Below are 26,963 nucleotides of genomic sequence, written 5' to 3' on the forward strand. Positions count from 1 at the left end.
TTTTTTCCCCCACCAAGCCATCCCTGCTCCCTCAGCCCCCCTGCCCAAAGCCCAGCTGTCAATACCCCCTCGCTCCGCTCCTGGAGATGCGAGCGCTCCGGAGTCAATCTTCCCATGAAAATCAAAAGTCAATGACCTGCCCTTCCCTGGTCCTCAAGACCCAAAAAAAAAAAAAAAAAGGAAAAAAGCCATAATTTTTCTTCCTCTCAGTTCTCACGTGTTGTTAATGTTCACTCGAGTTGTTAGGCAATACAAAATGCATTAATTCCTCCAAAGTGAGTTCCCCATGAAAGATTTAATTGTTGCTGATTAGGCATAGCTTTCTCCTTCGCCACCCCCCTTCTTTTGGGGTTGCTGAAAAAGAGAAGAGCAGAATGCAAAGATATTTTTCACTCAAAGACTACGTTAGCCTTATTATCTAATCAAGTGGAAAGGCCTTCGTCTGTCCTGGCCCTGCCAAAAAACAAGTGAGGCAATAAAAACCTTTAAGATTTTTCTCTACCCTTTGTTATCCCAAAAGACCCAAGTTTAGTCAATTGCTGTCACATCACTAGAAAGAGAGAGGAGGAAAACAGAAAAGAAAGAGAAAAGACACTGCTGTAGCAGTTTTAAAAATAGGGGTGCTTTCTGTAACCCATGAAGAAGCCTGGTACACAAAATTGCACAGTAACTTTCAAAAGATTTGCATTTAAAAGATTGAATACAGGTCGCTTCCCTGTGACCATAGAAACATTAGAAAAGGTGGAAAATTCAGTCTACTGAACTTCAAATGACTTTATTAAAGTGTCACTAATCAGAACCCAAGGACACAAGGTTTTAGTGTTTGGGCTAACAACGTGAATAACCCTCAAAAGTCAAATGACCTTCTAAGAGCATTATATTTAAAAAAAGCCACTTGTCAACAGCAAGTTAAGTAAGAAAAACTTGACTGCCTCTAAGAAATGAGTAATCTCATGCAGCTCACAAGAACACAACTGAACTATGTCTCTAGAAGCAGGCTCATATTAGTATAAAGCTTTGGAGATTCTTGTCTGTGTGGACAACCAAGCATTTGCATTCATTCAGGACAGTTTAGGTGTAGGAACTACCTGCTAGAAACAATCACGAGTAACAGGAAAGTATCCTGTAATATGGATGGAACAGTTCTAGAAGTTAACAGTATGCTTCAGAGCCAAGCAGGGAGCTTTCGGAACTAAGATCATCTAGAAGGCAGTCAAAATTTGTTTTGCTTATTCTAGTGTCTTCATTATGATTCAAAACATTGCAGTAAAAGCACTACCCACACAGATGGTTCTTTTTCACTGTGGGGTTATATTCTTGTTATGTGGGCTCTTTAGCTACACTGAGCAGGAAATCAGCACCTTATTTAACTGACAGAGTCCCTGTCTTTGGCAATCCTTTAAGTAAAAGTAGTATTTCAAAGTCAAGTGGATAGAAAACTTGCTTTAGGCAGCAGACAGTGGGGCTCTGTGATTTTAGAGACCAGGTCCCAGCAAATAGGGCAGACACAGGGGTTCCAAGGGCTGGTATGGATCCCTTCCCTACAGGCTGTGCTGCTAGGTGACTTACCTCTCAAGCTACAGGGAAAAAAACTGGCAGCACCTATTCCAAACCTGCCAAACACAAGCATGCAAAGCTCATTAATCTGAACTAAGAGGTGACTAACGTTCCTGACACATTTTGGGTGAGCTGTCACGGCACAGACTGAGTAATCCCCTTAGCGTGACAGAGCCCAAAGCCCAGCATTGTGGACCTGCACCAGAAATTTGTCCTGCCCTACACTGGCCTTTCCCTGCTTCCCTGGTAATTTTCTTGGGCTATGGCACAAAGCTGTGAGGAGCACATCATAAGGAACACTCAGGAGTTATCCATACACTACTCTTAGGAAGATATACCGTCTTTTTCGAGGCACAGCAACACAAATTCCAGTGCCAGCCATAAAAATATTTCAAATGTGATGATATAATGATGATACCCATTTCTACCCATGCCTATGATCCTCCACACTTGATCCAAACTCCATTTGGATTGAGATGTTTATCCACAAAGAAATGATGTCTCAAAAAGTGACCTGTCAACACTGAAGCCTGTGAGGAAAAGTAAAATCCCTTCTCCTCTACACACATTTTAGCTCTCACAAATGCATGAAACAGTTTTTTAGTTCCTTCTTCCACCCAACATGCATGTTCTTATCCTGGCAGGAATGCCCATCAAACCTGCAAAGGGAGCAGTTTAATTTAAAAAAACAAAAGAAAAGACACTTAGTACATTAATCCAAATGCAGACAATTCCATGCACACTGTCTTACATTATACTGGAGGGGCTGGATTCAGTGTCTGCCCAGGTCTCACAGAGCTCCATTGCCTTGCAGGCAAGACTTGGTAGGTGCACAAATTTTTAATAAGATATTATCCATATTAATAAAGGGAATTGAGGTGGTTTTATTACTCCTAATAATTGGCATAGCAATTCTTTTAAAGTTTCACTGTCAGTAATCCTTTACTCTAGCAATTAAGGAAGCCTTAAATATCAAATTAGGTATCATTTAATCCTCTGTATTGCAGACAAAAGAACTGGTAGTTAAACAAGTGTTAAATAACTACAACATAACATGCAGCTCCAAGCTACTTACTTCTTAAATGTCAGTGAACAAAGGTGAATGCTTTTCAACTGACTCATGCAAGTAATCTCACTGGGGATGAAAGCTCTTTAAACATAATTTTTTTTATTAGATCACTTCTTTCATGGGTTTACTTGATGAATATCCTTAATTTGAAATATTTGGTAATTAGCCTGGTCAAGGACAGTGCTGCATTCATTACTATCCCCTACACAACAAGAGCTATTTTTAGTATAAAAAGCCTAGACTAAAATAAATAAAGATATAAATAAATATTTGCTCTGAAAGGATAGTGTTTATCTCATAAAGTCTCAAAGTAAAATAAACAGATATTACACCAGTTTAATGATACAAGTGCTAATTCTAAATTCAGACCAAAGTAAAATGTTATGGGATTAAATTACGGGAATGAAACAATAAAAACACAACATTATCACAGGAAAAACAATGTACTTGCTATTGCAACTCGAATGTGCCTTTGATTAATGTAGAGAAGCTCTGCAGTTCCAAACCCCTGATTTTGTAAGATTTACAGTGCAGGAACAAACCCTTTTTCATGCCACTGGAAGATCAGGCAGAACTTCCAGGAGCACCAGATTATTTCCCTGCTTGCAGTGGAGGCCAGATGTGACGCCAAAGGTGGGAGATGTCTGCAGCCCCACATTTCTCCTCACAGAGAAAAGCAAAGCACAGCTCCTCCCAATAATATCTCCGAGTTTCACATTCTCTGGACCTCAGAGAAGGGAAAAAAAATTCTTATTTTATTTGCTGTGCCTGTGTTGTGCTAAAGTAGAATGCAGTATGGAGATGGTTTACCCACAGTGATGGGGTTTTGTGTGTGTGTCAGGACTGTGGGCTGAGAGTCACAGGATTCTGGGCAGGTGTGCAGGGCTGAGTGCTTGGCAGGTTCAGTTTAGATGCAATGTAATACAGTATAATATAGTATAGAATAATACAGTGTAATAAAGCAATCAATTATCCTTCTGATAAGATGGAGTCAGATGCCTCCTCATCATTCTCTCTCCTTGTCAGGGGCGAACCCTATGTGTGTCTACCTGAGACCAGCAAATGTCCAAGAAAAAAATAAATGCTGAACTGATTTGGCTGAATGTGGGGGGGCTCTGAGCACCCAGGCCTAGCAGAAAGCGTCCCTGTGGGAGTTGAACTAGATGGCCTTTAGGATCCCTTGTCCCCAAACCATTCCATGATTCAAACCCATAAAAACCCTTGGTTAATTCCTTGTCTTTGCAGCAGCCAAACGCTCAGCTCTCTTTTTTGCCTTTGCTCTTTCCGTGTCAGCAGGACAGCCCCACTGTGGCCAGTGCAGGGCCAGCAGCAGAGCCCTGAATGCAGCACACAAAGGGAGAGCAGCTAAAGCACGTAATCCCTGCGGAACAGAGGCGGCCCAGGCGAGGAGAGACCTTTCTGCTCCGCCTGGAAGGAACCGCGGGGATGCCCCGCGCCGCCCGCCTACCAAAGAGATGCCAGGCAAGTTTCTCTAAGAAAAGAACCCTGGTTCTTAAAAAAAAAAAAACTGCACTGCTTCAGCAGTAAACTCACAATGGAAAGAGAATTCTCATTTGCATCAGCTTGAAACGTCCGTGTTCTGGCGCTACAAAGCCTATGGCTGATAAAGTACTCTTTCTCCTTAGCAATAATTGTAGGGAAAATGCAAAGATCTGGCAAGATATTTGCTTCTGAAATACTTCCCTATTACCATGGAGAATTTGGAATATCCACCACTGCACTGGAACAAAATGAAGATAAAGGAGTTTGAATGCTACTATTATTGTTAGGATTTCTTTCTTCTTTTTTTAAAGGCTCTGTGGATTTCAAAGGGGCAAGAATTAATCACAGAAATAAATCAAATACCGCTGCCAGTAACAGAGCAGGAAGAAGTGTTAAACAAAAACAATAAATACAAATGATTACTCACTCAGACACACACACACTGATAATCAACATTTGGAAATTAGCAATGGAGTGTAAATCCTGTGGGTGCCACCAATGACAGAGAAAACCAGACTACAATTTCAAGAAAAAAGTATAGTACCTGTCTTTTACAGTAAAGGTATTTAAATGGATCACAGGCTCCATCTCTTTCCCTGGGGAAGCTGACACATCCCATTTCCTTGTCCTGACCTCATCTCCCCAGGTCTCCACACACTGCAAGAGGACATTTACACAAACCAAGGGTGGTTATCTGCTCTGCTGCCAGAGCTCTCAACCTCCATGCCGGGGAAAATCCCTTCGCCATCAGCCAAATGCTCATCCTCAATGACCACTGGGGCTGTGGAAAACCCTGACTGGTCCTGGATGCAGCTGCATTCCTTCATTCCACTCATTCCTGGAATCCATTACCCTCCCAGGATGAGAGAGGTGTTGCACCACTAATTAAATCTTTAGATTACTTTCTTATTTTTGGGCAGGTTTGTTGCAAAGCACAGGTAAAACCCAACCACTGCAACATTTCTGGCTTCAAAAGAATAGCTGCTAAACATAGAAGTTGTGCTGTTAAAAATTAAAACACAAATTTCTCTTTGATTTAAGAGAAATGTTAATGCTGCAATGTGCAACTATAAAAAAATAAAGACAGAGAACAGAATTTTATAGAAAAAACAAAAATAGATAAAGGCTCAGTATAAAGAATATCCTAAAGAAAATGGGTTATTCTTTGGCTCCAGTTATGTCAAGGATATATACACATTATGGTGGCCCTTCCCATTGAGGGAAGGTCCAGCCTTGCAGAGGAATCCCTTCCCACCCCAAAACAGCCACTCAAGAGAGGAACCCAGTCCCAGGAGACTGTCCAGATGCTCCAAACCTGTTGAATGCTTTCATACCCATGTCCAGTGCAGGCTGTTTTCAGAAAATAGAGCCACTGTCACCATTAAAAATTAATGCAAACCAGCCTAGAGCAGAATTTACATTCCTCAAAAGACAGTAAATCCTCAAGACAAGAGACCACCACACCATCCCATCAGCATGTCACCATCCCACCAATGTTTTCAAAATCCAGGGGAGCCAGACAAAACCTATCAGCCTGTAACACAAACAATCCCTCAGAAGTATATGTTAGGCTCGGATTGGAGCTGTAAATCTTTCTGAGGAGATTTTCACACACTCTAAGAGACCTAATGCCATCCTCTGTCGTGATAAAATGGAATTTCCAATGCTTAGGAGTGCACAAGCTGGCAAGTGGGAAACTACCACTAGCTGAACTTAATATCTTAGAGAGAAAATTACTTTTAGGGCACTTATTAGATGAGAACACTGAGCTGGAAGCTGCTGATGGGCATTGACTGTGTAAGCCTCCAATGGCATATTTATAAAGTAGTTCAACAGAGGATATATCTTTCAAAACATATAAATTAAAGCCTGGTGTAACTTTCACCTAAATCTATACATAACATCTGTTAAATGGATTCAAGACTGCCACTACATTACATAAACTCTTGTAAGGCTGTGGTGAATCACACAGCTATATCCTACTATTCTGCTTCACATCACTGGGGGGAAAGAAATAAAGAATGCAGATTGCTGTGATTTTTCCTAAATGCTATCAGCTAACATAAAGACAACTCTTCCCCAATAGAGCAGAATTTTCCAAAATTAATTCTCTCAAGACCCCTGGTTTAAAAGCAGAGAATATTGAATCAGTTCAATAACTGATGTTATCGAACAGGAGCAAAAATTGTAGTGGCAACACACGTTGGTATCTCTAAAACCCTGGAAATTGCGTAGGATTCATTCAGGAGCTACATAATTACACTTTTCAGCAAGATGCAATCATTGCTGGTGGTAACCAACAACATGGAATTACAAGTGGGATATGATAGCCATTGTCAATTGTGTTGGACAAGGTTACAATTCCCTTACTTACAGGGCAAAGTTCTCATCTCCCCAGATGACAAAAAAAAGAAATCTCACATTGGACAGGGCACATTTCAAGCCCTGTTACTTTTCACCAAGCACTTAGAAATGTCAAGCCAGAGCAATGTCATTTGGCTTAGCATTGGTAAAAATTTATCAAATCCCTGGTTTGCAAAACACAAAAAAAGTGTTGCTAATTCGTTCAAGGTAGGTGTTACTGAACCTAAAATCCGCAGATTGTGACAGCTTTTCTCTCCCAAAACCATCAAATGACCTGGAGCACATGTATATTAAGATCTTGATAGCTATCACATGGAAATTAATGTTTCTGGCTACATTTAGTATATTGTGAAATATTTGCCTGTGTTTTTATTGTGCACAACAACAACAACTCCAACTGTGCCTCTTCTACATTCCTTTATAACCGTTTTATATGCTCAGTGGGGGGCCAGAAAAAGAATTTAGTTAATCATTAAGCTTTTTCTTTCTAAAAGCAAGCCATGCTGACTGTCCCAATTAATCAACGTCTCAGGAAGTTGCAAAGGAAATTTAATGCACTGTTTCTGTTTCAGAATCCTTTATTCCAAACACCAGCCTTCTGGTTTTCAAATGAAGAAATACACACACAGATACTTGCTGGAACCATAATAAAATTGATTTTGGAGTGGTGGTGAAAGGTATATTTCAGCCCACTAAGAACAATTCTTTCATTCCAATGCAGCTTTCTGAAATTAAAATTAAAAATTATATATATATGAGTAAACTGAATATCTTATCAGGAGATTGCCACCTAAACATGACTAAGTATTTATGAACCACTGAATTTCACACCCTTCCATGTGCAGGTGAAGTTGGAGCCTCAGAAAGGTGGACCTGTCACCACCAACCTGCTCTCAAGCATTCCAGAAGGATTTCCTGGTTGCTATTCCCAGTATAAACAGAAACCTGCATCTACTATGGGATCTACCACTGAAATTCAGCCAAATCCCAAATATAGTGGCTTACTTTAAGTAAGGCACACAGGTCCCTGTGTGGACATCAAGTCCCTACATAAGTCAGACAAAAGAGCCAATTTTTGTCTTTTTAAAACTATGCCACAACAGAATGCCTCTAAATTAATACTCAATTATTTGTAATTATATGAGAAGGGAGCAGTGTATTTGTTTACAAATTGCATTCTGGAGTTTGACTTCTCAGCCCAGGCTCCCACAAAACTGCTCCCCATCAAGCTGCCCTGCAGCAAAACTTAACCCCAGTTCTTGTCCTTGGAGCACTGTGCTACCACCATTGCCTTGTATTCCTTTTCACAGAGCTCCAGCCATGTAAAGTGCCCAACTACAGACTGCAGAATGTCTTGGTTTCTTTATTTCCTTGGCAAGGGCCAAGCATTTGTTAGATGTTTAGTGTTTACCCCATGTCACTTTCAATATAGATTTTAATTCCCACAAATAGGAGGTCTTTCTCGTGTACTCAGGGCCTTATTTTCTGCTTGGTTCTACCAATGTAAATTAAGAGCAATTTAACTAAATAAAAGCGAGTTACAGCAAAGGAAAATTAGCATAACCAAAGGAAAGTCAGTCCACTGTTTAGGAATAATTTCTTTCATATACTCCAGATTCTCATGCTCATACAACCATTAGAGAGCCAAAGCTGTAATAACAATGTTATATTTTTACAGGGAAAAAAAAAATGTAGCATTTTCTCACTCACACAAAGGGGCTTTTTTTTTTTTTTTTTTTTTTTTTAAGAAAAGGGAATGTAGCTGGACTGCACTTATTTTTCTATTGGTATAGTGGTAGCCACAATTAATAAACATAATATTCGGGTGTGTTTTTAGAAGAGACTGGTTGCACATGTGAGACCCCATGGTATCAGAAAAGCACACTCATTTCTATGGCACTAAATCTCAGAAGGTAAGACTGTCTCCCTCCATCAGTTCTGAGCAGTTTGACTGTTGTAAATTGTATTTCCATGGGTGTTTTAAAAACAGATACACGTGGGATGAGCAAGGAAGGGCAAAAAGATTATCTAGAAGACAACAGATCAAATTAGCCCTGATTTGTATGAAGCTAAGTTACACCATTAGGAGTATGACTTTGCAATTAGATTTTTAATATCCTAGTTTTTATGAAAAACAACTGTGATATTTCAACTTAAGGACTGCAAATTAAAAAAAGATATCCAAAATTAAATTTATTTGCCCTAGTGTGTCTCATGTACCATTTTTCTTCCATGCTCACTGGGAAGAACACCTTGGAGATTTCCAGCTACACTACCACCATGATTCACAAGGCCAGGATCTTAGGGCCCTCTAAAGAAATTGCTTTAAATAGGGAAATCTCTAAAGATTTTGCTTTAAATAGGGAAAAAAGGCCTTGCTTCTCATCCCTTCTCCTCAGCCTTGCCCTGATGGATGGTGCTGCTCATGGGTGGAACAGCTCTGACAGACTTGGAACAGCCACCACGTCTGGTGGCAGTGATTTATTCCTGCAAGCAGCTTCAAAGTTCACACATGACATCTCCAGATAGCAGTGACCAGTTAATTTCTAGAACAATAAATAACAAATGCTAAGAAGAACTGGGCTTTGCCCAGATTTAGAGTCTGTGGGACTTGTTATTCCTTAACACATCCCTGTCCTGTGGTGAGGCCTGGTTTCCACCAGGCAGAGCTGGGCACCTCCTTCTTGAAGGTCATTTATTTGTATGTACATGGGTGTCTTCTGTATATACAGCTCATGTTTACACACAGATATCATAAAGCATGGCAATAAATAAATTTTCACAGTGATAAATCCCCTGGGGGTCCAGGAGACACAAAGGGGCCTGTGAGAGGAGAGCTGGTTGTGAACAGAGGCAGCCACACACTTCCAAGGCCTCTCAGCCCAATTTTTAGAAGCTACTCCAGGCAGTGGATGGGGATTTTTCTATTAGCAGATAAGAACTGAAGGTTGGACAGCAGGACATAAATCCCTGAAGATCCATTATTGTTCATTTGTTACAGAAACCTAAAAGGAGGGCTTAGCTCCAGCCTCTGGCATCCTACTGAGGAGTATTGAATTCACTCAACTCCTTTCCTAGGCTGTAAAATGTATCCAAATAAACACATCATACAATTCAGTTGTCTTCCTCCCCTCTTACCCGTCCCTCACACACAAACTCAAAACAGTGCTGAGGAGAAAGAATTAAAAAAAAACAACAAACCAACACAATAAGAGACACCTTTATCAGCCTCAGCCATCTGTGTTCCTTTAGTCTGATCCAAGCGTTTTGGCAGCTTGCTCCTACCCCATATCATCCTGCCCTGCAAGAAAAAGTCCCCTCCCTCTTCCTCCCCTCTCTGCTGCTGCAGGCCAGGCAATGCTCTGAGTTTTTTAATTCCAGGGCTTGAAATAACAAGGTATTGGTGCATGTGTTTAATTAATTACGATCTCAACACAAACACTTAACCTCGTTGAAGGAACTGCAACCCCACTTGGTAGCTTGGCCCAAAAAACAAACAGATGTCAAAAAACCCTGCACAACTTCCAGTGCTGACCATAGGAATTATCTGGAGTTTAGAAATGTATAGGTAGAAATAAAATAAAACAGGCTAATTCCTGAAAAGTTTAAAATGCAGGAGCTAAGGGCACTGCTAAAGGAAGAAAACAGTGGTAAGAAAGTCACCACCATAAATTAGTTTCCAGACAATCTGACATGACCCTACTGGGGTTAAAAATCTGGATTTTCACTAATGCGTTCACTGAAATCATAAAGGCTCAAATTCTTTCCTCAAAGCAAGCAGGCATAAAAACATTTATAAGGCAACTTTCAAAGGGACTAGAATCATGCTCAGGAAAAAAAAAAAGTCATTTAAATACACTCAGAACTGCAGGTCTCAAAAGATTAGGAGTACAATCAACTACTGAGTTTGCCTTCTGTTTCTAAACAGCTTTGTAATAGCAACATGTCTTCAATATTTCAGGAAGCATGACACTTTGATAGATTAAAAAGAAATGTTGTATTGAAAAGAATAAAGAATGAAAATGGGGAAAACACCAGGAACCTTGAAGTGTAATATTATAGAATAAAACCCCTATGGAAAATTCAAGCTTTAAACACATATACTACAGATGTGCAGCACAGCTCTGGCATCTTATTTATTCCTCTGAACTACTTCAGGAGAATTCTCTTAATTTATCAAAAATGATCCAGAAAGGAGTTGACATGAAAAGCACTCAGCCCAGCTCTCTCCAAGGAACAATTTCTCCCCTAATACACTTGGAGGGAAATAGAATCACTTATTTCCCCATGCACAGTGCCCGTGGCAAACACACCCCTCCAGCTTAAAGCAGTGTTTTCTGTCCTAATACACATAGTGCCCTATGATGGGAACTTGGGATTTTTTCCCTCCCTAAATGCTTCAGGACGCTGCAGATCAAATTCTTGTTTTGAAAGCCAATTAGCACTGAATTACACAGAGCCACGCTATCTGGTGTTGAATGCTACTTCAATTAATTTGGTACAAGTAGGATATAAATTCTGTTCATAGCCCAGCAAGAGGACTACACATCTAGGTAGGTGAAACATCATATACATGTTCTTGGAACTAATAGTCTTCTCCTAGATTGGCCCAAAAAACAAACTGATGTCAAAAAACCCACAAAACTTTCAGTGCTGAAAAGTGTGGGTTATTATAAAACTACATGTTTGCCTTAAAACCCAAAGAGGACTAGGTATGGAGCACTTGGTTAAAACCTTACATTAATGTTCTTCTTATTTCTGCTTTAGACAAAGAAAACATCTTGAAAAGGCTTCAGAAGCATTAAAATTCAAACAAACTACCTCCAGAGAAATCCTTGAGGAAAAACATTAAATTATTTTATAACCAAAACTAACACTCATTGGCATAACTCATTGGGTTGAAAGGAGTCTTTTGTTAATTTCTGCTTAAGCAGCAGATGATAACCTTGCATGGGCAGCAGTATCAGCGCAGAGTTATGGCCCAGGGATGAGCGGCTCCACAGGTGACACGTGGCAGAAAGGCCCTGGCAGGATGGCACAGCCTGCTCCCAAAGGCAGGACACACCAGGAGAGAGCACAGGAATGAGCTGTGAGCTCCAAAAGCAGCTGCTGTCCTAACCCGGCTCATAAATCCCCTCTTGCTTCCCATCAGCAACAGAGACAGCCAAGCTCTGTGCTCTTAAGGTGCCCCATAAAAGAGATATCCAACTGAGGGCCTGGAAAGGAGTCAGAAGTAACTTGTAAAACGCAAAGGCTCCAGCCCATCCGTTTTATCAGTGCCATTCATAAACAATTTAATAAGAAGGAGATGACATGAGGGCTGGAGCACCTCTTGTGTCAGGTCAGGCTGACAGAGCTGGGTTGTTCAGCCTGGAGAAGAGCCCAGGGAGACTTCAGAGCACCTAAAAGGGTCTACAAGAGAGCTGGAGAGGGACTATTCACAAGGCTCAATATATGGCACATCACAAACCTATTCCCATTCATTTCACTTAAACATCCATGAGGAAGACCCTGTCTTCATGTTTCAGCTCTATTAGAGAATCCAAACCAGCTTCACAGGGCTCTTGGGAGTCATAATATCCTCACAGGGGCACTGCAGGGAACCCAAACTTGCCCATGGGATGATGCCACCTTTGGGACAGAGTGAAGAGGACGAGAAGGTAGAAGATGCTCTTTGGAGAGGAGCATCTGCAACAAGATGCTGTTCTCCAAAAGAAGCAGCATCTTCTTCCACCTGTGAGCCTCAGAGCTGCTGAATGCCCTTCTGTCTGTAGCTCCGGAGGCCTGCATTAATTGCAGCAGAACCCTTGCACACTCATTTAAGACCAAGATGACTTACTAAGGCTGTGTCAACACAAGCCACAGCCTACCTACCATCAGCATGCATGTGTGATGGCTACAGACATGAAATGCTGAGGCAAACTCTTGTTTCCATTACTTTCTGCATAGCTGTTGGCACATAAATTACCACTTCATAACAGGCCCTCTGAAATTCTTTTGCATTAACTAATGCAGCTCAATGTATTTTTACAGTGTGATCATGGCTATCAGTTTCCATCTGTTCTACTGTCCTTTTGGAATGTTTTCCCTGCGAGGAAGTAAACAAAAATAGAGCACTGTAAAAACAAACCTGCCTGACAGTCTAGACTGAGGGTCTAATTAAAAATAAGATTTATTAGAATAGAGAGAAACGTCTCAGTAAAACAAAGACACAGTTTCTCTAACGTAGCTGCTATTATTCTTGGCAAAGCCCAGCCAGGCTATAAATTCACTGAAACAAATCAGTATGGCACTGATGCACCATTCTGATCTGCTTTTCCAGGCTTGGGGAACACGTGAGGAAAACTCTTTTGTTTCACTTCAATTTCAGCTCCCATAAATTCCTTTTTTTTAACCTGGGACACGAGTGTGCTAGGGCTTGTCTCCACAGAGCAAGAAACCAAACTGAGTTACCAGCAGTGCTGCTCCCCAGTCTAGACACAGTTAAAACAAACTGTACCAGCACAACTATGTCATGCCAAGGGCTTGCTTTGATATAAATTAAATGGACACCTTGCTCCTGGAGGGTTAGGGAGTGGCAATTCAAACCTGGAGAGGCTCGGAATGTGGAAACTTCTGCCAGTCCAAAGGGAATGAGCATCCTTTGGTGAGGTGCAGCCTCAGAGAAACTGCACAAGAACAACAGCAAAGGTCTCAGACACCACCACCAACACAGCCCTGCCCCAGTAAAACACAGGTGAGGGCTGGGGACACCAAAAGGGCAAAGCAGGCTTTGGAGACCAACTCCTGGAGCAAACGGGCAGCCACTCATTGCTTCACCTAACACATGGCAAGAGCACTGCACTCCCTCAGCCCTGGGGATATCATTTTACATGGAAAAGGACTCACTTATTAACATCTATAGGACCCAAGAAGCATTTGGAGATTTGTATGAAGAATTTAACACTTAGCAAAAATAAGCACATGAAAATTTTGCCCTGTTTTTTTGGCTATAATGTCTAGTGTTTGTACTAGAGACGCATGAAAAATAATATTTTCCATAATAAAGAATGTTGTTTTTAGAAGTCTAGTGATTTTTAACATAAAAATTATTAGGTGACCTCACATGCAAAAATGCCCAAAGGCTGCTAAAATAGCAAAGAAATGAGAAATTCTAGATATTAAGAACATGTAGCAAGGCAGATTCATTAAAGAAATTAGAGAGGATGAAAAAAGGGCCAACTTTGAACCAAAACACACAAATTGGTTTTGAATAGTTTTCCACATAAGGAACATTCATCTCACACTCTAGTTCAAGAACAGCTTAGAGATCCTTTTTCATATCATGCAAATGACAGCAGTAACTTAAACAATTACACATTTCTTAGAACCAGCAATATCAGTTTTAGGAAGGGGGGAAAAAAGTGTCTTTGGAGCTGGGACAAGGCAGCAGATTTTCATTGTTTACTCCAACATTTCATAAGCAGTTTCCTTTTTCAGGCAACAATTGATGTGCCATGTATCATTAAAGAATGAACCAATTTATAAATAGCATGAATACAAGGAGAACCCCATTGTTCTTTTTTGTGCTGGTAACTATGAGACATGCCAGATAAGACTTCTCTGAAGTGGGTTTCTAATTCCCTTACTAAATTTAAAGCCTTGCATTAGCCAGCTTGGCTGGAGAAGCAGCACCTTCAGTGTCTGGACCCCTGTTCCTCTCTCAGTGGGATGGTGAGGGACACCACAGTCCTGGATGCAGGAGTGACACAGAACCAGCACAGCCACAGGACACAGCCTGGGCTGAGACAAAAAGCTCCACATCAGCTCCTCACACCATGCAATCCTAGATTTATGGCAATGGCTGCAGGTCCTGCTGAGTCAAGGCAAACCCTCCTGTGATTATCTTTCCAGGAGGCCAGGGCCATTCACCCTGCCTTTCTTCATTAAGGCCCAGATTTTAACCAAGCATTGGCTGAAATGCCCACATCTTACCTGAATAAGGCAGAAACGTTTCCCCAGCTTGGAAGTCCAAGATTCCCAACAGTGTCAATCTGTCACAGCTGAGACAGCCACAACACACAGAGTGTCACCATACAATTCCAGAAAGCTTCAGCCCACACAGAGCAACACCACAACACTTCAGAAAGCTTCAACCATCTGCCCTTCTTATCCCTCAGCCCAGCCTTTCATCCCCTCCTGCTGATGCCCTGCACCTGTGTGCCCTCTGCTCCCTTTGGTGGATGGGCAGTGCCCTGGGCTCTCCTTACCTTCAATGCTGCTCACCTGTCCTGCACAGCTGTGCCCATTGGGGATGAGGTTTGGCCACAGTCCCCACCCCAATCACCACAAACTCTGTGCCTACAGTAACCATGAGGCACTCACAAGATGAAGCTACAAAAAGAAAACCCAGCATCTCAATTCACCCTGCCTGCAAATGAAGACAACCCCCCTCTTCTGAGAGGACATGAACATTCCCAGGTAAAAAGCACCAACAGGACTGCTGATCTGCCTCTCCATGTATTTCCATTTTAAAATCAACGCCACCACTAAATCTTTCAGTTGAAGTTTATACACTGTCCTCATGTACACCCCTCTCCTCCCTTCCTTGGGAGCTATGAACCTTTTTAAAGTATATGAAAGATGTTGAGGAGTTCACCTCCCAAAGTGTTACCCCCCTGGCACAGATGATACATGAATCACTAAGTTATATACATAGGGCCACAACTCCCTTCAAGGAAGCCACCCACTGAAGGGTTAAACACACAAACTGCAGATCCTGTCTAATTCCTCTTAATCCCTGGTTACACAGCACAGAAGATGAGGTATTGTCCCTGGGTTCCTATTATTGCTGCCAGACACAAAGCAGGGTACACCACAAGGCCACCCAAAATATCCCACAGCATGCAGTGCCTGGGGAGGCAGGGCTGAGGGGAGCCACGAGGTGTGCAAGGGATGCCAGCAGGCATCAGCCATTCTGTATTAAATATAAAATCATGGTGGTGAAACCCTCAGCCCTGTCCAAAAGGTTAAAAGAGGATTTATGTTGGAAAGCCACGAGAAAGGAGTTTAGCAGTTGCTGTTTTTCCACCAGCAGAAATATTAAAAAAGATTTGGAATGGCAAACTGAAGGGACCCCTTTAAGACACCTAAATTATTCTTTTTCACATGAGATCAAGAGTGATGATTGTATTAACCTAATGATTAATACAACAGGGAGAAAAGCTGAGACTGATCACCAAACACATTCACACACTGGTCTGTCACTGTAGATTACAAGTAGGATAAAAACCCAAAATAAAATTTAAAAACAACCTTTCAGATTCAACAACTACCATCCAAAATTACACCATCTAGCTGTGAAATACACTGGAAGAAGCACTTGAGTTTCCTTTAGAATCTCAAATATTTGGTATTTGAAGAAAGCTTTACTTCACTACTTGCATTTTCCTGACACACACCCCACCACCGCTGTTCTTTCCATATAGTAACAACAAACACAGAAACATACACAAGATAAAAAGCTAGCGATGAAAACACAAACCACAAATTGTAAACAAACATTTTGCTTCCTAAACTTTTGTTGTTACTTTACTGAAAATAACAGAACTGTTCAGTTTCAAGGCACGTCAGCTGCTCTGGGTTCAGCAAGGATTCCCCACAGTCCTGCCACTGCAAAGTTCTGCCCTTAGACACTCTGGTCACAAAGTGACCAGAGACAAGGGATGGATGATAAATATTAAAAAGATACTTTCTTCTTCAGTTAGGGCACTAGGTGGATCTTTTCCATGTATTTGATATTATTTTAGAAGGTAAATAAATTAGTGACAGAATTTAGGAGGGGGAGAATCACACCACTTCCAAGGACAAGGATTAATTCACTTCCCGAGCAAGTGGTTTCATGCAAGCCTGCTCCTCTTTTGTACTGCCAGACAAAGCCGAGTCACTGCTTCAAAACTGTAAATATCTCTATTTCACACCAGGTACCTGTCACCCAGACCCACGGCTGCAGTCTGTATCAGACAAAAGATCCATTAACTTCCTTACTCCTGCTGTTCTCCGTGCCAGTGGTTCTCTCACATGCCACACTGCAATTAAGATGATTTCTGGCATCAGGGCAGAGAGCATGGCAGGCAATGAAGAATAATCATGTAGATATTGTTAAGACTATCCTATTACTATTTTTCCCTTTTCTTTAACCATACCGAGACACAAAACCCAACACTCTTCATAAGAGAAGAAAGAAAATACACAATACTCATGGGTTTTTCCCCACAAAAAAAAAAAAACCAAAACCAACAAACAAAATCAAATAGAAAAAAATATATATAAATATATGAAAAAAAAGTTGTGTTGCTCATTCAGCACCCACTGACAGTCAGCTTGCACACAGAATGCCACTGTAGCAGCTCTTGTGCTGGACAGCAAAAGCCTCCCAGAGAAATCCCATCAGTTAAGAGGAAGACTGCATATGGTTATGTTTTTGAAAGTTGAAAGCTGATTATAATTTATAATACATTTACAAAGAAGCACAGTAAGCTAATTACATTTGGGAGAAGGCACATTTTAGAGGCTATAAAGATACAACCAGTAATAGGAAATTCTAACTCCCAATTATGCCTCTCAGTGTTCTTTACAGAATAAAACATTTGCTTGTGATTTCAGAAGTGGTTTGCATTCAACAATGTAAAACTTGTTTGAAGTTTCAATGGTTGTTCTCTTCCCTGTTCAGCAAATACTCATGTTAAATGCTTTTACAACACGTAAGAATATTGCAGCCATGGGGTTGGGTCTCCTATGAGTCCTTCCCCAGCCAAGAAACTCTTTGCTCAAACTCAGAGCTGAAGGGTCGTGATCCAAATGCCCAATGGCAAAGGCCTGACCCTCAAAACAACTGTCCACCAAGACAAAATGTGACACAATAGTAAGGAAAAATGATAAAGGTGTCTCTTTTACGAATTGTTAGCAGGGGTACAAAGCCCTACACAACAGGAATATTCTCATAAAAATAGCATGGATTACTTAACCAGCAGCACTGCTAAAACAGATCTTTTTCCAATACTCTACTGTTGGTCAACACATGACCATCAGTAGCACGTTGCACACACAGCAGGATGGGATCACATCTCTGAGATGGAGCAGTGCTTAAAATCCCTGACAATCACTTCAGAGAGGATATGTCCCTGCCAGATGGGAGAGCAACACCACACACAGATCATACTTAACCTGCAGAAGAAACAACAAAAGCAGCTATGAAGAGAAAAAAATCCACAGCTGTCAAGTAAGAATTGAAAATACCACTTTTGCTAAGATCAAACAAAAAAAAAACCCCAAACCTGCAAATCACCCCAGTATCAAAACTAACACTTAATTCCCAGGAGGAAGTGTGGCTGGGGGATCTGTGGGGCTGTGCAGCACTGAGGGGTATGTTCAGCCAGAGAGGGAAATGGTTAAACCACTACACACTACCACCATCCATCCTCTCCTGGCTGGCCCACCCAGCAGGGCCTGCCCCAAATTCCCAGGAATGGCAAGTCAATGGCTCATGGTGAAGTGTAGAAGGCAGCTCCAGGAGATGCTGCAACTTCAAGTAAACACAAGACTCATTCGCACACCTGGCTTCTCAGTATTACCACAGAAGACAGCAGGAGCAGTGTGAATGATCAGCTCTGTAACTTAGAGCAAATAAAACACTTGTACTTCACAGATGACATTTCAAACCTGGTTCCCACCCACTGCTTTTCAAGCTAGTCAGGCAGAAAATCTTTAAAGACCCTTCAGTCAAGGCAAATGGCTTTGTGATAAGGGAAGTTTCCAAATAAAATGTTACACTTTTACCACCTGTCACATCCAGGAAGAGAAACAAAACCATTTTCATACTCATCAGTGAGTTAAGTAGAAAAGTAACCAAAACTGGAGGTGTGTGAGGAGACCTGTCATCGGAGGGACTCAGCCAGGCAGGGATGGCAAGAACTTCCATGTCATGAGCTGCTCAGACCCCATGCTCATGGCCCAACACTGACACCACAACTTCAATGAAAACCCAACCATAATCCTGGAATTACACAGGAGCAACAAGACAAATAATTACTGCATAAACCTTTACCTCTGCTCGCTGCGTGCGGGGCAGAAGAGATGACTTCTCAATGGCATAAACATCCACCAGGTAGAGGCGTGCTCCCTGCTCCCTGTCCAGGATGGCAGCGGTCTGGATGACGCCGGTGTGCCGCCCAATGGTGAAGAGGCGCCCCAGGCTCCTGTCCTCGCAGCGAACAGACACAATGTAATATTCCACCTGTGCCTCCACGCCCCGCGGGCTCGCCGCCTCCAGGGAGATCACATTTGTCCCGATGGGCTCACCCTCCTTCAGGATGGTGATGTATTTGGGCTGAGTGAAAACAGGCCCGTCAACCCCCTGCAGGATTATAGTCATCTCAGTGGTGGATTTTCTCCTCTCGGGGCCCAGGTCGGTGGCAGAAACGATGAGGTTGTAGATGAGCTGAGAAGGCACCAAGGCTGAGGCCACTCTCAGATCCCCGCTGTAGCGGTCCACGATGAAGGTTTCGGTGTCTCCATTGACTATCTCATACTCCACCTCCCCGTTGGCACCCTCGTCGGGATCCGCAGCGATAATGGTGGTCAGGATGGAGCCGATCACCACCGAGGGGTCGGCTGCCAGGGCGTTCTGCGACACGAACACGGGCACGTTGTCGTTCTGATCCGTCACCAGGATGGTCACGTTCTTGAGGGCAAAGCGCCTGGACTCCACGGGAACGGCCTGATCCGTGGCTTTGACCGTCAGCTCAAAGAGGTTGGCAAACTCCCGGTCGATCTCAGCGTTGGTAAATATCGTCCCTCTCACCTCGTCGATACGGAAATGATTCCCCCTCGGCATCTGCTGGATGATGGCATACGTTAGCTGCCCGTTAATATCCGCGTCCGGATCGTGAGCGGTCACGGAAATGACAGAGCTGCCCACAGGAACGTTCTCAACAATTGACTTAAAGATGTCTCCCGGAGGAAAATGAGGAGGGTTATCATTGAAATCCCTGACGTGTATGACCACTGACATGGTAGAGGATCGCGGGGGCCTCCCTTGGTCTTTTGCCGTTATGTTCAGCTTATACAGAGATTGTGTCTCAAAGTCCAGTTTCTTGGCAAGGAAAATACTCCCGGTGTTGGGACTGATGCTAAAGGTCCCGTGATTGTTTGTGCCTGTAATGCTGTAGTGGAGGTCAGCGTTGTCACCTGAATCAGAATCAGTGGCAGTGACAGACGACACAAGCTCACCAACCCTCATATTTTCCAAGACATCCACTAACAGGGTTGATTTAGGGAAGGAAGGGCTGTTGTCATTTTCATCCAACACATCAATGTTCAACATGCAAGTTGAACTTAGGGGAACGGCTCCGGAGTCTACTGCTTGGATGACAAGGGAATACGATGCAGTAGCCTCGTAATCCAGTCTGCCTACTAAGGTCACTTGGCCTGTGCTGCTGTCTATTACAAACTGATTTTCTTCATTTCCCTTGATTACAGAATACTGAATCAACCCATTAACCCCTTCATCAACATCTGAGGCAGAAACTCGCAGCACCTGTGTCAGATTTGCTGCCAATTCTGATATAGTGGCTTGGTAAAGATCTTTCAAAAACTTGGGTGCGTTATCATTGATGTCTTTCATGTAGATCTGTACAGTTGCCTGATCTTTCAGAGGCTTTGGCAACCCCTGATCTGTGGCTATTACCGTAAGGCTAAACACTGCAGCTCCCCTCTGCCTCATGAGAGCTTCTCTGTCAAACTGATGAGTGCTCCTGATTTCCCCAGTTACTGTGTTCAGCTCAAAATCTGGCTGCATATGCTCAAATGAATACCTGACCTCACCGTTCGGCCCAAAGTCTTTATCTACAGCATTTATTTTACCCACGTACGACCCACCTCTCTGTTCCTCTTCAAAATAAAACACATAGTTGGTACTGTTGAACAGGGGCCTGTTATCATTTACATCCTCCAGAATCACAGTAACGTTCACAGTAGCATTGAGTGGTTCTACTGCTCTATCAGAGGCAATGACCAGTAAAACATATCTTTCCTGAAGCTCACGGTCCAGTTCACTTTTTATATACAGCTGGCCATCTGGGAATATGCCAAAGGCATCCCCAGCATTTCCTTCAATTATACTGTAAGCGATTTCACCGTTCACTCCCGAGTCTTTGTCAGAAGCCTGTACCTTAAAGAACCTGGAATTCACAGGCTCTGACTCCAAAATAGTAATTTCATAGGAAAGCTGGTCAAACACAGGCGGGTTATCATTTACATCATGGACAGAGACAGTCAGGATAAAGGAGGAGGACAGCTGAGGCACCCCCATATCCGAGGCCAGGATTTCAACCTGGTAAGACCCAGCATTTATGTCAAGCGGCCCCGTTAAGCTTATAGCACCAGTTTGCTCATTGATTGAGAACAAGCCCTTTGGGTTTTGCTTAAGGCTGTAAAGGACCATGCCATTAACACCTTCATCAGGATCAAGAGCTTTGGCCTGGAATATGGTATGCCCAGCTTTCCAGTTCTCAACAACATTTACACTTTCCACCACTTGAACGAAGTGTGGGGAATTGTCGTTTAAGTCTTTGACAGTTATATTGACCATGGCATCGCCAGTTATCGCCCCACCCCTGGCAACCACCTTCAGCTGGTAAAATGCCTGCTCCTCCCTGTCAATGATACTGGCAGTGGTGATCTGCCCCGTCACCCTGTTGATGGCAAACACGCCCCTCTGGTCACCCGTGGTAATCAGGTAACTGATGTTGGTGTTGAGGTCCATAGTGGAAGCAAAGACAGTACCCACGTGGTAACCCAGGGCCACGTTTTCAAAGACAACAAAACTGTACGTGCCCTGGCTGAAAACAGGGGGGTTGTCCTGTGTGTCCAAGACAGTGATGGTGACAATGGCTTGGTTCTGAGACTGAAGATGGCCACCGTCAGTGGCCACAATCTGCAACTGGTAAGCAGTTTTCTCCTCCCTGTCCAGGGCTATTTTTGTTGTGATGACTCCTGTCTGCCCATGGACCTGAAACCTGGAGGTATCTCCAGCTGAGATGCTGTACTTGACTGTCCCATTGGGGCCCAGATCAGGGTCCGTGGCAGACACGGTGGTCACATAGGTTCCAGCTGGCTCGTTCTCTTGGATGTGGGCAAAATACTGAATGGGGTAAAACACAGGGCTATTGTCATTCACATCCAGGATGGTCACGTTAACTCGGGCCACCGAAGAAAGGGGAGGAGAGCCCAAATCAGTGGCCAAGACCTGCAAGGAGAAGTGAGACTGCTCCTCCCGGTCCAGCTGTGAGACGGTGCTGAGCCTGCCTGAAACCGGGTCCAGACGAAACATCTGGCGAGGGGTCACAGAGGAGGGGCCAACTGCTGCCAGCACCGGCTCGGCTTCCTGCAGGGAGAAGCGGACAGTCCCATTATCCCCCAGGTCCCCATCAGTGGCACTCAGGACAAGCAGCTCAGTTCCTGACGGGGAGTTTTCAGCCAGGGCCACCTGGTAACCCTCAGGCTGACCAAAGCGAGGCTTGTTGTCATTGACATCCAGGACGGTCACCACCAGCTGCGCGTAGGAGAACTTGGGCTGCACGCCCTGGTCACGGGCGCTGATGTTGAGCACCACCTGAGAAGCAGTCTCCCGGTCCAGCCTGCTGGAGCTGGACGTGCCCTCGGGGACGGCCGTGGTGACCAGCCCGCTGTGCTCGCTGATGCAGAACCAGCCCAGCTCGTTGCCCGAGACGATGCTGTACTTGAGGTTGGCGTTGAGGCCCGAGTCCCGGTCCGTGGCGCTGAGGCCTCGCACGTAGCTGCCCACGGGAACGTCCTCGCTGATGTTCACACTGTACACCGACTGCCCGAAGACGGGCGGGTGGTCGTTGATGTCGTTCACAAAGATCACCAAGCTGGCCACCGAGGAGCGGCTCACGGGAGCTGCCACCGCTCCCTCGGGAGAGAAAACAGAAGTGGGCGAGCCTGCAGGTGGTGGTGGGGCCCCGTAGTTATCCGCCACCGCCACGGTAAGGTTGTAGGCCGGGATGCGCTCCCGGTCCAGTGCGGCCGCCACCTTGATGAGGCTGAGGTTGGGTACCTTGCTGCTATGCACCTCGAAGTGCCGCTGCTCGTTTCCCGCCAGGATGGACACGGAGATGTTCCCGTTGGCCGCCGGAGAGTCGGCGTCGCTCACCGTCAGCAGGGCCACCACCGTGCCGGGGGCCGCGTTCTCATCCACGGAGGCGAACCGGGAGGTGGCCGGGAAGTAACGGAACTTCACCCGGGGCTCGTTGTCGTTGACGTCGAGCAGGCGGATGAGGGCCTCGGCCCGGCCGCTCAGCGCCGGCACACCGCGGTCCATGGCCTGCACGGTCAGCGAGTACTGCTGCCGCACCTCATAGTCCAGGCGCTCACGGATGCGGATCACCCCGCTCTCGGGGTCCACCTCGAAGGGGAGGCTGCCAGCCCCGTCCCCAGCACCGCTGCCATCGCCTCCTTCCAGGCGGTAGCGGATGTCAGCGTTGGTGCCCTCGTCGGCATCGGCCGCGGTCACCTGGAGAACGCTGGCCCCGACGGGCGCGTCCTCAGGCACTCGAGCCTGGTAAAGCGTCTGGCTGAAGATGGGCGGGTTGTCATTGATATCCTGGACGGTGACATTGACCTGAAGGTACCCTCGCCGACGGGGCTCGCCCTTGTCCTCCACCTGCACCAACAGCTGGTACGTGGGGGTGGCCTCCCGGTCCAGCCCTCCGCGGGAAACCAGGTGCAGGAAAGCGCCCTCACCGCTGGGGTTGAGGGTGATGTTCAGGCGGAATCGGCCCTCCTCGTTGCCGGCCACGATCCGATAGGAGCCATGGTCCACGCCATTGGTGCCACTGTCGGCGTCGGTGGCAGTGTCCAGGATGAGCTGGCGCCCGCTGCCCGTGTCCTCCTTGAAAGTCACCACGATGGAGGGGTCGGGGAAGACGGGCGCGTTGTCGTTGAGGTCGAGCACCAGGACGCGCACCTCGCTGGGGTAGGTGGGCTGGCTGGAGAGCACCACCAGGTCCACCACGTCGCTGGCCAGGCTCTCGCGGTCGATGGTGGCGCGGGTGTGCAGGGCGCCCGAGGTGGCATTGATAGCGAAGAGCTCGTGGTGCTCGCTCAGGCGGTAGGTGAAGCCGGGCCGGGTGGCGATGGTGCCCACCCAAGTGCCGGCCGGCTGCTCCTCCAGCACCCGGAACACCTGGCGCGGCTCCGCGGCGGCGGCGCTCCCCAGCGGCGGCAGCAGCGGCAGCAGCAGCGACAGCAGCAGCGGCGGCGGCGGCCCGCGGGCGGCGGGGGGGCGGCCCATGGCGAGCCGGGGGCGCAGCGCCCCGAGGGGGCGGCCCAGCGCCGCCGCTTGCCCCGCTCCCGCTGCCGCTCTCGGCACCCGCGGACGCTGCGCTCCGGACGCGGACGGCAGCGGAGCGGGCGGCGCGCCGCGCTCACGGGACGCTCCGGCTCCGGCTGTGCCGCCGCTGCTCCCGCCGCCGCTCCGGGGCTGGGGGGCGGCCGGGGGCGCCGCGCCGCATCGCCGCTCAGCAGCCGCAGCCGCTACCGCCGGGGCCCCCGCGGCCCGCCGCTCCCGCGCGGTGCCCGCCGCCCCGCCGGCATGCCCGGGCGCACGGCGGCAGAGCCGGTCCGCGATCCGCGAACGCCCGGACCCAACTTTGCCCGGCGCTCATGGATCCCGGCCCTCTTGACGGCCGGGCCGGCTCCCCCCACGGGCGCCCATTGGCCGCCGTGCCGCCCCGCCCCGCCCCGGCCCGCCCCCCGCACCTGAGGGGCCGCCCCGGCGGGAGCGGGACGGGCGCGGAGCGGGGGCAGCGCCGGGAGCGGGGCGCGGGTCCCACGGGATGCTCCCGCCCGGAGCGGGCAGCGAGCCGGGAGAGCCGGGCGGAGCGGAGCGGGGCGGGCTCCCCGCGAACCGGGCACGGGGCTCCGCGCACTTCGGAGGCGGCTTTGGAGAAAACTTGCGGGTCCCGTTATCCCGGGAAGATGCGGCGCTGGCAGCGCCTCCCGCGGGCCCGCAGCGCCCTCTGCCGCTCCGCCCGGCGCGGCGCCCGGGAGCGTCACCGGGATGCCGGAGCATCCCACGGCGCACACCGAAAAGCCCAAATCCTTCCTCCATCCCAAAAAGCCTGCAAAAAACCGAGGAAGATCCGAGGAGGTAGCAAAAGTTTTAATTTTCTGCGAATTCTTCTTTAAATACAAGCAGCGGTTGTAAACTCAAATCTATTGATGGCAATTAAAGTCCCAAAGGTAAATCTGGCAATTAAAATGACAAGGTAAATCCAGCATAGCCGCATAAGGGATGAGCAAATTACAGAGTTTATCTATCTCTGTGAGCTAAAGAACCTGGTAGTGTATTTTCTAGCATGGAAAAGTCGGAAAAGTGAGAAAAGAAGTGGAAAAAATAAAAGTAGGAGAGTGTAGAAGGACGTGGTGTCAAAGGCAGTTTGTTCCCCGCTAGTACCCTGGATATGATTAAAAAAAGGGAGATTAAATGACCATTAGCAGCAATCTTGACTGGAAGCAGTAAGAAAGAACGGGTGGTTCTTGTTTTCTATTGTCACCTAACACGAAGAGCTACCTCGGACCAGTAATTCCTGCAAATCCCTCTAGGAACGGATGCTCACACCCGCGATCAGCCCCGACCCCATGGGCACAGCCCCTCTCCCTGCATGGCACTGCTGTGCTCTGCCTGTATTTAGTTTTCATTTCTCCGCGTCCGCATCCGACCTGGAGAAGGGCTTTGGTGCCTCGCAGCGCTCTGCCTTTCCTAGCTGCTCTAGTCTAGCGGGAGATAAGTCATCTGCTAACTATTCTTGGTGTGAACACCTCCTCCTCTCTTGCGGGGATGAATCCATGGGACAGCCGAGCACGGCTCATCCGTGCTGCCCCCTCCGGGATCCGCGCTCTGCTCCGGTTCTTTGATATTTAACTCCACCTACAGGCGTGCATCGGCCCTCGCCTGCAGCCTCGAAAGGGGCTTTCTTTAACTTCCATCACAAAAATGCTCGCGGCTTATGAGCCAGCAAAATCCAACAGCGATTCGCGAAAAAATAAGATTATATGGGCTGGAGGGGGATGATTACCGACATCGAGAACATAGGATAGCATCTTCACTAGAACAAGTCTTGGAGCATTCATCACGTCCCAATCGCTGGAGCTTTTTCCTCACTGCATGGAATTTATCACATCTGCCACGTAAATTTGACCTCCAAATCCAAAAGACAGCCCGGAGAAACATTCTGCCCCTGAAAGGGGCTTTGGTTCTTTCCCCAGTTCTGATTAGAATTACTAACCACCTATATTTCATGTGGAACAGGCACAACCTTGTCCTGACATTGTTCAAGCTCTTCTGTGCCCATAAGTTTGTGCATCCCTCTGGGTACTTTTCTCAAATGTCAAAATAAGAAATACTGCTGCAAAAGTATGGATATTAAATATATGAAAGCAAAACATCAGTGTTTTAAATACTGTACATCAGAGGTAAGCAAAATGGCTAAAATTCTGGGCAAGAAAGAATATCCAGAAAACAGGAGAATATCTAGACAATAGGTTTTAAAGCACCATGTTTTGCTACTCTAGAGACTCATAAGTAATGTCTGTCAATATTAGATCCCAGAAATATCATCTGTTTCCCTTGCATTTTGTTAGAATAAAATTCTACATTGCAAAGTTTTGCAGCACATGAGAATGAATCAAACAAAATATATTTGCCAGTTTACAGGCCCTGTAATTCAATATTTGCAATTATATCAATGATCTCTTATGATAGATGTAAATATCTCAGAACCTCTTCAAAACCATAATTTGCTTAAGCCTTTTGTACCTGTAGATGTAAAAATGTTTTTTTAGATGAGTCATTCACAAAAGAAAAAATAACACCCTTTAAATTCCTGAAGTGTTTCAATATATCAAAATTCCATTCCTTAGGATTCAGAAAGTTACTTTTTTAAATCCAAATGTTTATGAAAAGTTATACAAAATTTTACAGAAAATTTTCAGTCATAAAATAATTTAAAAATTTTCTCATTACAACTGTAGTTTAACTGTGAGCTGTCTCAAGTGTAGTCAAACTTAAAACTTTAAAATCTACTGTACTTTTTTTAAGTTATTTTAATGGCTAAGAAAAAGCCCATTAAAATTGAAGTAGCTTTGGGAGGTGTTAAGCAATACCTTTATTATAAGGTCTGTGGATGTCAGTGAAATTACTCTGGTGGTTCATCAGCATAAGTGTGGCTTGAGTTTTGACCCCTTGTATGTTAACACAAATACATTTCAACGGAGTTAAGCCTGTGCTAAGAAGCACTCCACCACTCTTAACTTGCAGGGATGGAAATAAAGTGAAGAATAGGTCATTCTTGCACTTTTTGTCTTGCCTCCAGCTCTGTTGATAACACCTCCCAACACTTCATCAGGC

General features: G+C 45.6%; 1 protein-coding gene across 1 annotated transcript in view; it reads right to left on the reverse strand.

The window, feature by feature from the left end:
• Positions 1-24,243, reverse strand: part of FAT4 (FAT atypical cadherin 4) — a 121,050-nt gene extending 96,807 nt beyond the window's left edge. The window contains exon 1 of the mRNA XM_014266069.3: positions 18,579-24,243. Within this exon, the coding sequence (XP_014121544.2) occupies positions 18,579-23,846 (5,268 nt within the window). The 5' untranslated portion in view covers positions 23,847-24,243. The remainder of the gene's footprint in view (positions 1-18,578) is intronic.
• Positions 24,244-26,963: the final 2,720 nt, after the last annotated feature.

This window comes from Zonotrichia albicollis, chromosome 5, assembly GCF_047830755.1.
Source record: "Zonotrichia albicollis isolate bZonAlb1 chromosome 5, bZonAlb1.hap1, whole genome shotgun sequence".
In the NCBI taxonomy this organism is placed as follows: domain Eukaryota; kingdom Metazoa; phylum Chordata; class Aves; order Passeriformes; family Passerellidae; genus Zonotrichia; species Zonotrichia albicollis.